This window comes from Macrobrachium nipponense, chromosome 3, assembly GCF_015104395.2.
Source record: "Macrobrachium nipponense isolate FS-2020 chromosome 3, ASM1510439v2, whole genome shotgun sequence".
NCBI lineage: Eukaryota > Metazoa > Arthropoda > Malacostraca > Decapoda > Palaemonidae > Macrobrachium > Macrobrachium nipponense.
Window position 1 is genome coordinate 94,175,436 of NC_087202.1, and position 16,111 is coordinate 94,191,546.

At 36.9% G+C, this 16,111-nt stretch overlaps 1 protein-coding gene across 1 annotated transcript in view; it reads right to left on the bottom strand.

Moving 5' to 3' along the window:
• Positions 1–353: 353 nt before the first annotated feature.
• The window catches only part of LOC135221895 (presenilin-1-like), a 281,752-nt gene continuing 265,994 nt past the window's right edge, over positions 354–16,111 (bottom strand). The window contains exons 10-11 of the mRNA XM_064259872.1: positions 1,456–1,568; positions 354–681 (exon numbers count right to left, since the gene is read on the bottom strand). Coding sequence (XP_064115942.1) covers positions 526–681; positions 1,456–1,568 — 269 coding nt within the window. The 3' untranslated portion in view covers positions 354–525. The remainder of the gene's footprint in view (positions 682–1,455; positions 1,569–16,111) is intronic.

Here is a 16,111-nt window from a genome sequence, read left to right on the forward strand (position 1 = left end):
TCATCCCCATTTTCAAAAACTTCAGACAGCATCATAACTGGTAATACCTTGGCTGGTTTTTACACAAGAATCTTGCTTCAAAGTTTTCTCTCCATTTCTGGTGTTAGCCTCCTACACTACAAAGATGAATCAACTACTGTTTCAATTCTAGCGTATTTCTTACCACTAGAAATGCAGAACACAAATATGGGTAATGATTAAATTTATCTGCATGCCCTAAGGCTATAAAACTATATGAATGACATTCACTCTCATGACAAATGTAATAAATTTCTTCTACAAAGCCACACAACCAGTCATCAGGAAATGCAGTATTACACAACAACTCCAATGTAAACTATCTAAAATGTGAGAATGAGAATAAAGTTAATTATTACCCAACAAGTATACTGTAACTGCAAGGAATTAAAAACCATCGCTATGCTCAATAAACACTGCATCGACTCTATTAAGATTTCTCCCGACATATAAAGCTTCTTAACTCAATATTGCTCCTAGGGCACTATAATGAAGTCTTAGTTGATACTATATATAAACCTGTTCACTGGCCAACCTTTCCGTGAATGGTACCACCAGCAGAGATGTTGAGAAGTAGAATATCAGGCCAAAAGTTATAGATATGGGTAAGGCTGGCAGTGCCTTCTTGAAGATAGCCAACATGATGAGTGTCAGACATAGTCCCTGTAATGCAGTGTACAAAAGTGAAAATAAAGTTTCTATGGTTAGGATATTTATTAGAAAATTATTTTATCACAACTACTGCACAAAAAGTACAACTGGACTGTGAAAGTGTTAAAGGAATACAAAGCATAGTGGAGGATATGCAAAGGATACTACTGTTGGACAAAGTGGTATCTCAAAGAACTTTAATATTGGGTCATAATGTACTAAACAAAGCACAATAATACCAGAACAGTAAATGATAAAGAAGAAACAGAAAACACACAGGTCTGATGATTACAGTAAGTTTCACATGCAATTTCAAGACAATGTTTCCAGTGTCAAAAATTCTACAGTAAGAGAATAATTGATGTCTTGAAGCTGTTAAATATAATAATGTATATTTTTTTGAGAGACCTAAAAAAATTGCTCGATAACGTAATAAATTTTTAATTAAAAATTAGCAAATACTTCACGCTCATATTTGCTGATGGATTCAAAATAATAGTTCACTCAATGCTGTTTCTACGACCTCATCTTTACAATAATACTAGAGAAGTTGCATGTGCAGCAAATACCACAATAACATCTAGTAAAAAGTTTAAATACAATGTGAGAGAAGTACACTTCATCAATATTTGAGAAAGATTATTTGACAACAGAAGGTATTGTCTCATAAATATGATTAAAAACCTCAGAATGAGGCTCAAGCATTTCATATTCATTGTCTGAAATTACATAGAAAATTAAATACATATAATGTCACACTGAAAGAAAAAAACTATGTAAACTTACAATAAGTATGGCAATGAAGCAGGCAATGGTAGTATTCCAGTCCCCATATGATGAAGCTTTTCCAACCAACACACTATAGAATATAAAATCCCCAAGACCAAGCTTCACACCTCCTGCAGACAGAAGAGTAAATTACAACTGACATAAACAAAACTTTAAACTCCCTGCTGAAAGTATGAAGAGTAAACAATCAGACTATTAATATGTACAAGCAAACCTAGCATCAATATAAGTAAAAGTTCAATAAATATGAAATGGAGTTAATTTCATTTCTGATAAACACAACACATTACAATTCTATAAAACATTTAAGTCTAAAATGGGACGGCATATATTTATCCAATACTAGAATGTTACCCTTGAAAGAAAAGAAACAAACTATACTCCTTGGAAGAAATACTAACCACTGTCTAACATAAAAACATTTTGCAATTATAGGCTGTTCGACAGCCACAAAGAACAAAGTAATCATTACAGCAATCCCTCAATTATCTGGATATTCATTATCTGACATTCGACATTATCAGACAGCACCAGACCAAGGGCTAAAGATTATATATAAATTTTAAAAAATATCGCTCTGATAGTTGTCAATGTTGGGCAGCTTAAGGAAATGTTAGTAACACTGCTTACACCGATAAAGACTGCGAAAGGGCTTGGGGGCGTGGGAGGCCCAGAGAAATTTCCAATGTGGGGAGGAGAGTGGTCCAATGGCTGGCCACCATAGGAGAGGAGAAGCAGTAAGGCTGGGAAAAAGGAACTTGCTCAAAGAAAGGGTTGTTTTGAAAGGTGGGGGGAGCAGGCAAGAAATTTTCTTGGGCAGTGTGAGATGGGTGAAAAGGGGCAGGCAGGTGTTCACTTCACAAGCCGGGTACTATAATGCCATCATGATAGACAATATGACAACTGATAAGAGTATAACTGACTCAAAGACAAGGAGGCATTTTGTCTTGCCTTTAGCAAAGCTGTACCCAGTTTTCCACATCAAGACTGCAGAAATGACTATTGTGCATGTGCATCAGCCATCTTGTTTTATGATAGGGCTGGGTAAAAGACCAAGAACCATTACCTCTTTAGTCAATGCAAACTAAGGTGTCTCCAGCCAGTGCTTGTCATTTTTGAGACTTCGATCTCCCCCTTTTTTTTTTCAGGGATCATGGAATCTCCAATTTTGAAAAATAAGTGCTCATTTTTAGGATATAGTGAAAAATATTTTGGTTTAATATAAGTAGAAACTGGCTTATGTTTGGTGAGCACATGGTTGGTGTAATACACAATCCTTGCTAGCCTTTTTATTAAAGCAAAAATTTTTAAAGAATTTGTCATTCCTTTTGGAAGTTTTGGCTGAAGAATTGATCCACAATGTATTAGTTAATCTTTTCAAATAATGATGTCTACAATTTCATAGGCATTAGCTTACATGAGCTATTAACCTAACCGATTCATTGCATATCATTTAAGACTATGACAGCTATTATTTGTAGCCTATAACCTAGGATGATATATTGTAAAGGTGATTTAAATAACCCTGATCAGGTAGTTACTAAATGTCTCAATGATAAGTTCTTAATAGGTTGATAAACAGGCTACACAATTTTCATTTTACATAGCCTGCATATTCAGCATGACCTAAATAACTCAGGACTAGGTGATACCTAATGTTAAGTGGTAAAATTTTACTGAACATCCTATCAGACTAAATTGTTAGCCTAGACCACAAACCTAAAACTAGTCAAAAATTGGCAACCAGTGCCAGATGCAATATTAGCCTAACCTTAAGGCTACATTTTAACCCTCTGGTAATCCGATGACGTGAAATTGCATCAATAAATTTTTTGCCTTAAGTGCTCCGATGACGAGATTTCCACAGCATCTGTAAGTTATTTTCAGGGGAAATTCACCAAAAAAATGGAGTCATCCGAAGAACACGAGGACTGCACCATTGTATGGGCAGATCTTGCAACTACAAGGAAACATAAATAGGAAACCGATAGGTATTGCGCATGCCCCAGTCCTCCCCAAAATCAAGCAGTTCACCTCCTGTTTCGACCTAGTGCAGCACGTCCTTTTAGCGCTCTCGCTTTTGTTATTGTTATAAAAGTGTTTGCAAGTGATTATTGAGTATTTTGAATAATATTTCAAGTGTTTATCGATAAGATAGATAGTGAAAAACAATGTCTGACCAGAAAAAGGCCATGCCCAAGAAGGTGAACATTGTAACACTGAGTATATATCTCATGGCATTTTTTTTTACACCTGTTTGTGCATCTGTAAATAACTTCAATGTGCATGTATTATATACAGTCGAATGGCCATTCTTTGTACTTTATTGTGCTAAACAGCAAAATGTAAAAATATCATTTTTATATCATAATCTTTAGTGAACAATGGACAATACATGAAAAAAAAGAAACTTACGTCTTTGAGCTTAAATTGCTCAATTATTTATGAGGGAACACTTATTGATTTCAGGTAATAGATAGACATACATACTACAAGATGATATGTATATGTATATGTATATGTATCTAGATATATATTAGTAGTATATATATATAGATATTATAATATATATATATAGATATATATTATATATATATATTATATATATATATATATATATATCATAATATATAGTATATGTATATATATACACACACACAGGCAGTCCCCGGATTACGAGGGGCGCTCCGTTCTTGAGACGCATCGTAAGCCAGAACATTGTCAAAAATCCTAGAAAAATGATATTGTTATGATACAATAAAGTTTCATACATACCTACCTGGCAGATATATACTTAGCTAAGACTCCGTCTTCCCCGACAGAAATTCGAATTTCGTGGCACACGCTACAGGTAGGTAGGTCAGGTGATCTACCGTCCCGCCGCTGGGTGGCAGGAATAGGAACCATTACCTTCTAGAACCAGATTTTTCTCTTCCACCTGTCTCCTGCGGGGAGGCTGGGTGGGCCATTTATCGTATATATCTGCCAGGTAAGTATGTATGAAACTTTATTGTATCATAACAATATCATTTTCATACATTCAACTTCCCTGACAGATATATACTTAGCTGATTGGCACCCTTTGGTGGAGGGTAAGAGACAGCTATTCACTGATTAGACAGGTAAACAACATACGTTGTAGGTAATAAATAAATAAAACCTTGGTTCCTATGTGTTTAGACGAAGGGTTGACTTCCTAGCTATTGCTAGGAGTCTGCTTCGTCTCAAGAGCCTCAGCGAGGATGTGATCTATGGCTAAGAGTTCTTGTGGGTCTGTCGATGGGGTCTTATCCACTTACTCGACAGAGCCTGAAGGCCTTTGTCAATGGGGTCTTATCCACTTACATGACAATACACCTATGCCTAGTGGCGTAATTAAGGAGCACAACACCGATCCCGATCACCTGATCCTAACACGAGGGTTTGTGCTTAATTTGAAGAGTTATCCCCAAACTCCTTTCAAACAACCCAAAGAACAAAACACTATATTAAAAGAAAAATTAACTCACTTAGTTAAGGATCAGTGTCGGCTCCCTATCCCAGCAACGTATCCGTAGACACGTATAACCAAGAGAGAAGGATCTCTCGTAGGTCAACTTGACCTCCTTCGTGCAAAGGGAAGTCAACTCCCGAGTTGTATCTTCCGTAAGTTACAGCTAATATGTCCTTCACGACATATTGTTCTGGAAAGAACAAGAATTCATAAAAGCTCGCACTTCAAGCACTTTTAATTCTCAGCTGTTTGAAGGAATCATCAAGTTACTCAAGAAGTGCTTAGCGATCACATTTGTTTCAAAGATGAAGACCAGGGCTTTCTTTGAAAAGGATCTCTTCTGGATGAAGCCTAGAGCCTGGCTTACACCTGGCTGGCGCCTCGCGTCTGGCTGGCGTCTTGCGCCTCGCGCCTGGTTGGCGCCTCGCGCCTGGCTGGCACCTTGCGCCTGCCTGGAGCCTCACGCCTGGCTGGTACCTCGCGCCTGCCTGGCGCCTCGCTCCTGCCTGGCGTCTCGTGCCTGGCCAGCTCCTCCCCACTTGCTGGAGCTTCGAGCTTGGTAGAGTCTCAAGGATGTCTGGCGATGTCCACATCAGACACTCTTATCTGTCCGATTTGTTCGCCTCTAGCGCATCTGTGCCAGGTTTGTAGGCCCGGTCTTTTATCTCATCAGACAATGACAGTGTTCTTGGGGCTGTCTGCCTCTGGCGTTTTTTACGCCTGTTTTGGCATATGGCGCCTGGTTGGCGCTACATTGTCCGAAAGTCCTGAACATCCACAATAGTTAATCAGGAGACTGGAGAGGGGTGGAAGAAATTCTTCCACTTTGAGCTTTGGCCTCTCCGGCAAGGGGAGGTGATTGTAGTCAGCTACATTCAGTATACGATAGGATATCTAACAGTACGAGAGATAAGAGTCTTCCTCCGAGGAGGATCCTTCTTGAGTACTTCCGTTGCTCACGAGATCTCTTCTTACCTGTTGAAGGGGTTTCTCGTTGCAGAATCTTCCCTATCCTTGCCCGAAGGAAGGGAAGAAGCCTGGAAGTCGAAGGAGACTCCGAGCTGAAATTGGGAGGACTCCTGATTTCTAGCTTTTTATTGTCTCCCTCTGGACACCTTCTGGGAAGCATTTCGAGCCGTCATCGCATTCCAAAGACTCTGTAGGCAAACGTTTGAACCATTCTACTGTAGATAAAAACGTAAGTACCCTGCCTGGACAACGAAACCTCTGTCTGAATACATTGAGTCAGGAATAGGGGGTTTTAGTTCTTTTGCCAGACATACTATGCTGGCAAGCACCCATTGCCTAGTCTCCATAGAATCTGATGTGAGATTCCAATGCTCAAAAAATTCACTTATCTTCTTGGTCGTTTAGGACCAAGAGAAACAAAGAATTCCCTCATAAAAATTTTTCCAAGAAGTCTGATGAGGAGCAGTTCCATCTTGTCGGAACACGGAATCTGAGGCCCGACAAAGGATCCCATTTTAAGTACATGATATCCTACTCTTGTCGTAAAGAAGTATCGTATAAGATCCCGAAGATCTTAATTTTTTCTGCTATCTCTAATTCTCCCTTTCATTGATAGCAAATATATACAAAGGTGATTCTTCCCTCTGAAAGGGAAGAAAAACCGCTATGTGGTTCACAGAGGTATCGGAAGAGGACAGTTTCCCAATTCCATCTAACACGATCTGCAGCAATTCTATGTCTTTAGCATGACTCTTGTCGTTTACCTTGAAAAATCCTCTCCTTCATTCTACTTCTGGTCAGTCTGCACGCAGACCGACTCAGAGTGGAGAGGTTCTTCAGGTCTAAGAATAATAGATTCTGATAGAATATCCAGACTCTCTTGGAAAAGCCTTCCGAAACATGCTGTGAGAAGAACGTGACCTCTGTGAATTCGACCTCTCTAAGGCCAAAATGAGGCATAAAGTATTATCCTCTCTTTCTTTGACGCCCTATATCTTAAATTCTGTAAAGAATTTATATTTAGGGGAAAAAAGACTAAAGATTATTCCCCTTTCTAAAAATAAAGATGGCGTATATTGCTACCTCTCTTGGTTCGAGGAAAAGGAAGCAGTCTATAGGAAGCCTGCTGGTCTTCTTCCTTGCGAAGAGATCTATGATGAAGACTTTCTGCAGGTTCTCACAACTCTTTGCAATAAATGTTAGACATACGTTAACAGTTATTATAGTCGATCGAGAAGGTTCTCATGGACATGCAAAATCTTGCATCGAACCTCTTAAGGATCGTTACATTCCCTGTCTGTTTTCCAAATATGTTCTCTTTTGTTAACGCGAACATGGGCGAAAAAAGAGATTCTCGATGCTCTTTGCGATATGAGAGAGTCGTGGAATTGGCCTAAGTAATTAAAATAAATAATTTCATCGTTCCTTGTAAGCGACCCCTTTCCGATTAAATGGGTAACGAAAATAGGAACGAATCTTGCCGTTACCGAGCCTGCTGCCCGAGAGGCTACTGGACTCTTAGGTTAATAACTCGCTAAAATGAGAAAATATCGTGGATGGTGCTTCTGGCGCATTGCGCCAGGCTGGCGCTTCCTTCTAATTCTTTTAGGTTATGTGCCAGAACATCTGTGCCTTTATGGTACTCCACATCCTTTCACATGTTAATTCAGTAAGAGAATGTTTCCCATCCGACTCATCCATCTTCTCCTGAGCAGGTACTTTAATAAGCCATGCTTTCGTAAGCATGAGAGCATTATATAATATAATGTTCTGCTGCGATAGAATCCTTTAATAATGTTACCTACGGTAAACAGCATTGAAAGGTTGTAATATCTCTCTTATTGAAAGCTTCTTAGCAAAAGGCAGACAATATTTTATTTAGTTAGCTTAACTATCCCCTCAATCCGAGGCTAAGACCGCGATTGTAGGGGAGAGATACGGTTAGTTATTCCATCCCGCAGGAGAGAGAGATGTAACCGTCCGCTCATGACCGCGAACTAGATGGTACTGCGTTGGGCTAAGCGATAGCAGTCTCCGTTAGCCTTTTGGCCTTACTCTTCCAGAGTTGCCAGCTACGCCATTCAATAAAGGAATCTTATAAAATTATTATCAAACTTCAGGAAGTTCTTATTAAAGCATATTTAAGCGAAACAAGACTTCGATAAATGTAGAAGCTAAGTAGGTGTTGTCTTAACAATCCCTTTACACGTAGTCCTTCCTAGGAAATTCCTAGGATACTGGTAATTGAGTTGCACAGCAAAGAAGTAACTACGGTATGTGTTTATGATTGGACCGTATCGTATTCTCATACAGCAGATACTCTACTACCTTCTACTATCTATGTTCTTTTCGTTAATAGAACGATAGAAAGAGTATATATATCTCCTTAAGGAAGGAAGTTAATCCAGGAATTCTTTAAATCTTCGTGATTTCCTCATAAATCGAGGAAGAGAAAGAATTCCTGTTCATCTCTAGGGTTTACGGAAGGAAGTAGATATTTCCTATCCGCCATCATACCCAAACGTCGATGAGATTCTTATTAAGAAAAACATATATATATATATATATATATATATATATATATATATATATATATATATATATAATAATATATATATATATATATATATATATATATATATATATATATATATATATATATATATATATATATATATATATATATATATATATAATATATATATATATATATATATATATATATATATATATATATATATACATATATATATATATAGATATATATATGCTCGGTAATAAATAATGTTAGAAAACAGTGAAAACTATGATGGAAAGCTGAATAAATTTCTTTTATATATATGCAGGTAGTCCCCGGGTTACGACTGGGCTCGGTTTTACGACGTTCCGAGGTTTAGGTGCTTTTCAATTATATTCATCAGAAATTATTTCCAGGGTTACGACACATATTCCAGGGTTACAACGCTGATCTGGCAGAAGAAATATGACACCAAAAATGCAAAATAATCAATAATCAATAAATATATATATATATATAATATATATATATATATATATATATATATATATATATATATATATATAATGATATATATATATATATATATATATATATATATATATATATATATATATATATAGATATAAATACGACGCTTCGATGTTACGTCGCTTGTCAACAGACATTATTTCCAGGGTTACGATGCCTACAACGCTCATCTGGAAGATGAAATATGACACCAAAAATGCAAAATAATCAATATTTGAAGGTTTTTTTGATGAAAAATGCCATAAGGATGCAGTTTACATAGTTTTCAATGTACCCAAAGCATTAAAAGTAAGGTTTTCTTAGGATTTTTGATGATGTTCTGGCTTATAACGATTTTCGGCTTATGACGCGTCTCAAGAACGGAACCCCCGTCGTAACCCGGGGATATATATATACACACACACACATACGCATTGATCGCTTATCCATGTGCAGATAATTTTTTGTATGCCTGTTTGGGCATCTGTAAATATCTTTAATGTGCATGTATTATATATCACTTGAACATCCATTCTTTGTACTTAATCGTGCTGAACAGCAAAATGTACAAATATTGTTTCTATATAATAATCGTTGCTGTATATTTTCTTTAAAAAAAAATTGTCTGTAATCTAACGACAAATGCTCAATTTTATTCTAACAATACATATATCTTTCTTTTGTCCATTTTATAGGAAATTTATTCAGCTTTCTAATACCATCTTTATTCCTTACTTATGCACAATACAAAACGTCAACATAAGTAGGTTGGAAAATCTGAAAATTGCACTTCGTAAAAAATTAGCCACTTTTAATCTGTAACAGCTAATTAGCAAACATATTTATAGCAAAATGATTGACTCCATGTGAAAGTTCAAACATTTCCACATTATTTACATATAAAATAAACTCCCTGAACCTAAATATTATGTGTTTCATGATGATTTCCAAAAAATATCTATGATTTTCCTTAAAAATTCCATGTTCATCATGTCTTTTTTATTATTTCTAAGCCTTGCAAAGATTTTCTGATTGCTTTTGGAAAAAATTCAGTCATTTGCCGCATCATAAAACAAACCAGAAGCATATATTAGTTATAGTTTGGACGCATTGATTTTTAGAAAGAAACTTTTCTGCATGAGCCCCACTTTTCCCTCCACGGCATAAGTCGTGTACCTGGTAGTGCTATAGGAACCCCCCCAAAGTGCAAGAGGGTTAAGTATTTTTGTTTTAAATGACACATAAATTTAAGTGTTGAAGTTTATAATTTTGATTACATATCAACCCCTTAAACGCCGAAGGGGTATATTAAAAATCGTCTTCCGTGTGCCGAGCTGGTCTCGGAGTGAGTGCAGAAGCGGAAAAAATATTTTTTTCAAAAAATCACAGCTCGCTTAGTTTTGAAGATTAAGAGTTCATTTTTGGCTCCTTTTTTGTCATTTCCTAAAGTTTAGTATGCAACCATCAGAAATGAAAAAAATTATCATTATCATATATAAAAAATGTGATATATATATGATAGCGCGAAAACAAAATTTCATATGTAATTGTATTGATATCGCGCTATGCGCAAAACGGTCAAAGGTAAAGAGGTAATTTTTTTTTCGTTGTAAAGTACACTAAATTGCGATCATTTTGGTATATAACACATTGTAAAACGATAAAAGCAACACAGAGAAAATATTATCACAAAATGATGCATGAATTCGTAACGCGCGGATGTAAACAAATATTTTTTTCAAAAATTCACCATAAATCTAAATATTGTCCTAGAGACTTCCAATTTCTTTCAAAATGAAGACAAATGATTGAATATTACTATACTGTAAGAGTATTAGCTTACAATTGCAGTTTTCAACCATTTCGGACGAGTTAAGTTGACCAAATGTCAATTTTTTTTATATATTTTTTTATATGCAAATATTTAAAAAATGAGAGAGGCTACAACCTTCAATTATTTTTTGTTGTATTCTACATGAAATTGCACATATTTTCATATATAAAACTCTATGAAATGCCTAACATAAAATGGAGCAAATATTCCGAGAATGCGACGTACGCATTTCGGAGATTTGTGGCGGAGAATCCGCGCGCGGAGGGAAGGAAAGTTTTTTTTTTTTAAATTCACCATAAATCTAAATATTGTGCTAGAGACTTCAAATTTGTTTCAAGATGAAGATAAATGACTGAATATTACTAGACTGTAAGAGTTTTAGCTTACAATTGCATTTTTCGACCATTTCGGTAGAGTCAAACGTGTTTTTTTTTTCTATTTATCGTGATTTATATGCAAATATTTCGAAAATGAGAAAAGCTACAACCTTCAATTATTTTTAGTTGTATTCTACATAAAATTGCGCACATTTCCATATATAAAACTTTATGTAACGGCTAATTTAAAATGGTGCAAACGTTACCACAATCGCACGTATGATTTTATAGGAAGAGTTACCTCGCGGACATAAAGAAAAAATTTTTTTTTTTCATAAATTCACCATAAATCAAAATATTGTGCTAGAGACTTCCAATTTGTTGCAAAATGAAGGTAAATGATTGAATATTACTAGAATATAAGAGTTTTAGCTTACAATTGCGTTTTTAGACCATTTCGGTAGAGTCAAAGTTGACCGAAGGTTGAAAATTTGTCACTTATCATTTTTTATATGAAAATATTTCAAAACTGATAAAAGCTACAACCATGGGTTGTTTTTAGTTGTATTGTGCATGTAATTGCGCACATTTCCATATATAAAACTTTATGTAACGGCTAATCTTAAAATGGTGCAAACATTACCACAATCGCATGTATGATTTTTTTCGGAAGAGTTACCGCGTGGACGTAAGGAAAAAGTTATTTCATAAATTCACCATAAATCAAAATATTGTGCTAGAGACTTCCAATTTGTTGCAAAGTGAAGGTAAATGATTGAATATTAGTAAAATATAAGAGTTTTAGCTTACAATTGCGTTTTTCGACCATTTCGGTAGACTCAAATTTGACTGAAGGTTGAAATTTTGGCACTTATCGTTATTTATATGAAAATATCTCAAAATTGATAAAAGCTACAATCATGAGTATTTTTTTTTTGCATTCTACATAAAAATGCGCACATTTTTATATATAATACTCCATGTAACGGCTAATTTAAAATGGTAAAAAAATTATGTCAAAGTGACAAAATAATTTCCGTGATGTGTCACCGATACTTTTTAGTGCGGCAAGAAAGAAATTCGCGCTTGCGCGCCTGCGTAACGATTGTAAACAAAACAACACCTTGATCCGTGAACTCCCAGCATCCCCCAAGGCGCGTGGTTCAAGAGTTTTTGGCTGGTTGGCCTTTAAGTATTTTTCAGCGAATTTTAAAAAAAACTTTTGTATTTCGACGTAAAATACGTCCAGTCGGCACCCGAGAGACAGAAAATGTCGACGTAAAATACGTCCACTCGGCGTTTAAAGGTTAATGAGAGAAAGATCATGATAGAAGTTGTACATGTTGAGTTTAGAGACAGGGCAGCATTTCCTAATACAGAATGGAGCCTAATACCACCTTTGCCAGACATGGAGAAACCTCAAAAGGAAACTATTCTCTTACCTGGGAATATAGCATTGAAAGCTGTAGATGACACTCTTTACCAGGTGGATGGGAAATGGATCTATGCTTATATTATGAATAAAACTCAGGTTGCTCATCATGTACCACCAGCCTTCTGCCCTTTCACATTTAAAATAATAGAACATGTGAAGGCACACTTTCAGAACTATGTAATAACTAGAAAGCGGGATCCATTGGTAGAACAAAAACCTTTTGCTTCGGCTATCCTAGTTTCAAAAAACTCCACTGAAGAATGGGCAACGCTTCAACTTCCTTTTGATAGGAAAAAGCTCCCCCTAGATATTGCAACTCAGCAATTTGGTACACAGATGAGAAGGATATCAGATGAGACATCAGCATCAGAGTTTTGTCCTAGGTCCCACCTCCTTAGTATCTTAACCACTTCCTCTTTGCTAGAAGTTGCCACTAAAAGGCTTCATGAAGAACCAGGACAATTTTTGCTGCTGTGGCTGAAAGCCTTATGAGAACATTATGGGAGGCACTATATGACTTTTTAGACGGGTATAAAAAAGCGCTAATGGAGGAATTAGAAAATTTCAAGTCACTACCCAACGTGACTGCTTTATTAGTCTAATGCCTTCTGTTGGGACCTGTATGAGGATTCTATTGTGACTCGAGTCAAAGAGCAGGCACATAAACAAAATTTTACTGTGTATGCTCTTCTGGGAAAAGATTTCAGGAAACAAGGGGAAAAGATTTCAGGAAACAAAAAGTCAGAAATTTCCCCTTACCCAATCCTAAAGAGGATTGCTTTGATCAAAAGTCACCTCCACTAATTCTTCTCATAAGCAGGTAGGTGGTCAGAAGGGACAACTCCCTAAAAGGGACTACAACTGACTCAGCAAACGGTACATCCTTTTCACAAGGTCCAAAAACCGTCTTATAAAGGAAAAGGAAGAGCAACACCTGGAATGCCCATCAAGGGCAAAGGTAGAGGAAGAGGAGATACCAATAGCAATTGTTTGGTTGGGGGTCGGCTTAAGAGATATCACAAGGAATGGAAGTCTTCCCCTTGGGGGCACAGCATTATTCTCAATGGGCTGGGGTGGAAATGGTCTCATCCCCCGTCAACTTTTGAAAGGGTTCTTTCAAAAACCAGACCACTCTCTGGAAGATTATATGCAGAAGGCCCTGTTAAAAGGAACCATAGAGAACATTCGTATATTTGTCATCCAGCACATCTCTTCAGTGTTCCCAAAAAGGATTCCTCTGAACGAAGAGTGATCCTCAACCTATTGACATTGAACAAGCACATTGTATGCCAAAAGTTTTGAATGACTACCATTGCCCAAGTAAGTTCATTCATTCCAAAAGGTACTAGATAGTTTCTATAGATCTGAAAGATGCACACTGGCACGTCCCTACTACAATTCCCTTCCACCCATTCCTAAGGTTCCGTATAGGGAAAAATACGTACAGGTTCAAAGCCATGCCTTTTAGGCTAAACATTACCCCAAGAGTCTTTGTCAAAATTGGTGATGGTAGTTGTCCGAGAACTCAGGAAAGAAGAAATGCATCTAATAGCTTATTAGGGGGGTCAAAAGAGAAAAGTGCTTGAAAAACCTAAGAGCAGTGGTCAACATGTTGAGTCCAGTCAAAAGATTTTATAATAAATTGGAAAAAATCCTGCGTCACACACAGCAGACAATTTCAGTGGTTCGGAATGTGTTGGGATACTGTTCATGGCCTTTTGTATCCCCCCCTCAAAACACAGAACAGAATAAGGAAAAGCCTCAAAAGGTTCCCGACACAGCCCATTATTTCCAGAGAGCAGTTAGAAGTATGATGGGTCTGCTGCAGTTTGCATCAGTAACAGATCCAATACTCAGGTTGCAACTGAAAAATGTAAAAAAATTTTGGCTCCCATATGCAAGATAAAAGATGACAGACAAATCTCACAAAATGAATCAGAAAGTTGGGGAGATACTTCAGCCATGGGCCCAGAGGGAAGCTCTGGCAAAATAGGTCACCCTTATTCCTTCATCTGTAAAAGTGACAATACACACGGATGCCTCGTTGACAGGTTGAGGAGGACATTGGGAGGATCGTCAGCTACTCTAAAGAATTGTCATATCAATTTCCTAGAGCTGATGGCTGTCTTTTTGTCTCTCAAAAAAATCAAACCCCTGAGAAACTCAAACCCCTGGAAGACACATATTCTGTTAGTTCTAGACAACACAACTACAATGTCCTGCATCAAGAAATTGGGATCACACTCACCTCCTCTCAACATGATAATGTTAGCCATCCTTTGGATGGCACAGGTAAAGAAGTAGCACTTGTCTGCAATTCACCATACAGGGTCTTTCAATGTAACAGCAGACTCTTTGTCAAGGAAGACAACAGCCTCAACAGAGTGGACAATGGACAACCACTCTTTTCAAACAATACACAACCTACTTCCACAAATGGAAGTGGACCTGTTTGCCACATGCAAGAATCACAAGCTCCCAGTATATGTGTCCCCAAATTTGGATAGTCAAGCAACAGCAAGAGATGCCTTCCTACAAGACTGGAACAACTGGTAGACGGTATATCTTTTTCCTCCATTGTCCCAGATTTCGAAGGTTTTGAATAAACTCCTAACCTTCAAAGGAACAGCTTACCTAATAGACCAAAATTGGCCAAACAGGCATTGGTTCCTATTACTTCAAATAAGGGTGAATAGATTAATTCCACTACTGTCCGCAGTATCATCCGAGAGGGAAAGTAGTTTATGCATTCTCCTTTCTAAGCCGAGACCTTCATGTGGATTTTTTTAAATACAATCTACCATGGAAACTACTCACCCAATATTGCTAAGTACCTAGTGAAAAAACTATGGACATCATCTATCCAGCAATACCAGCCTGTATGGAAAATATGGTTAGATTATATCCATACTGAGAGCCCAGTTGAGATTTCTATAGAAACACTACTAAATTTTCTTATATACCTCTCCACCATGGAAGTTGTCACTTCCCTTCTGCAGTCTTTTTCTCTACAAAGACCCGCTCCCAAAAGACTTCCAATTACTTGGTCCCCCACAATTCAGCAGACCTAACACAACCACAACTCACATGCTTTAAAAAGTAATCTTCCTGATAGCATTAGCATCAAGAGCATGTATTACACAAAACTTTTTCCTATAGAACCCAACACTATCTCTGCTTGCTGTAGATGACATAAAGAACATCAGAAAACAAGTACATACGATACTGTACAGGGGAAAATTGACCCAAACAGTCAAAATTAGTCCTATATAGCCAATTCACAACAATGAATGCATACATGGCAGGAAGAATTTTGGCAAGAACATACATTCCAACTCCACCTAATGGGAAACAGGAGAGCATAGACAGTTCACCCCAGTCAGCTAAATGTTATTCTTTTGTTTAGGTATTTTGAATACCAATCACACTTAACGGTACAAAGATGTAAGCTAAATTCAATGGCACATAAGATTCAATCCAGATAATTATAATTAAAGCACTATTACAGCTAATATCATTATTACTCTAACTAATGAGTAAATAGCTGAATGAAAAAACTAAGTCACCTATCTTGAAA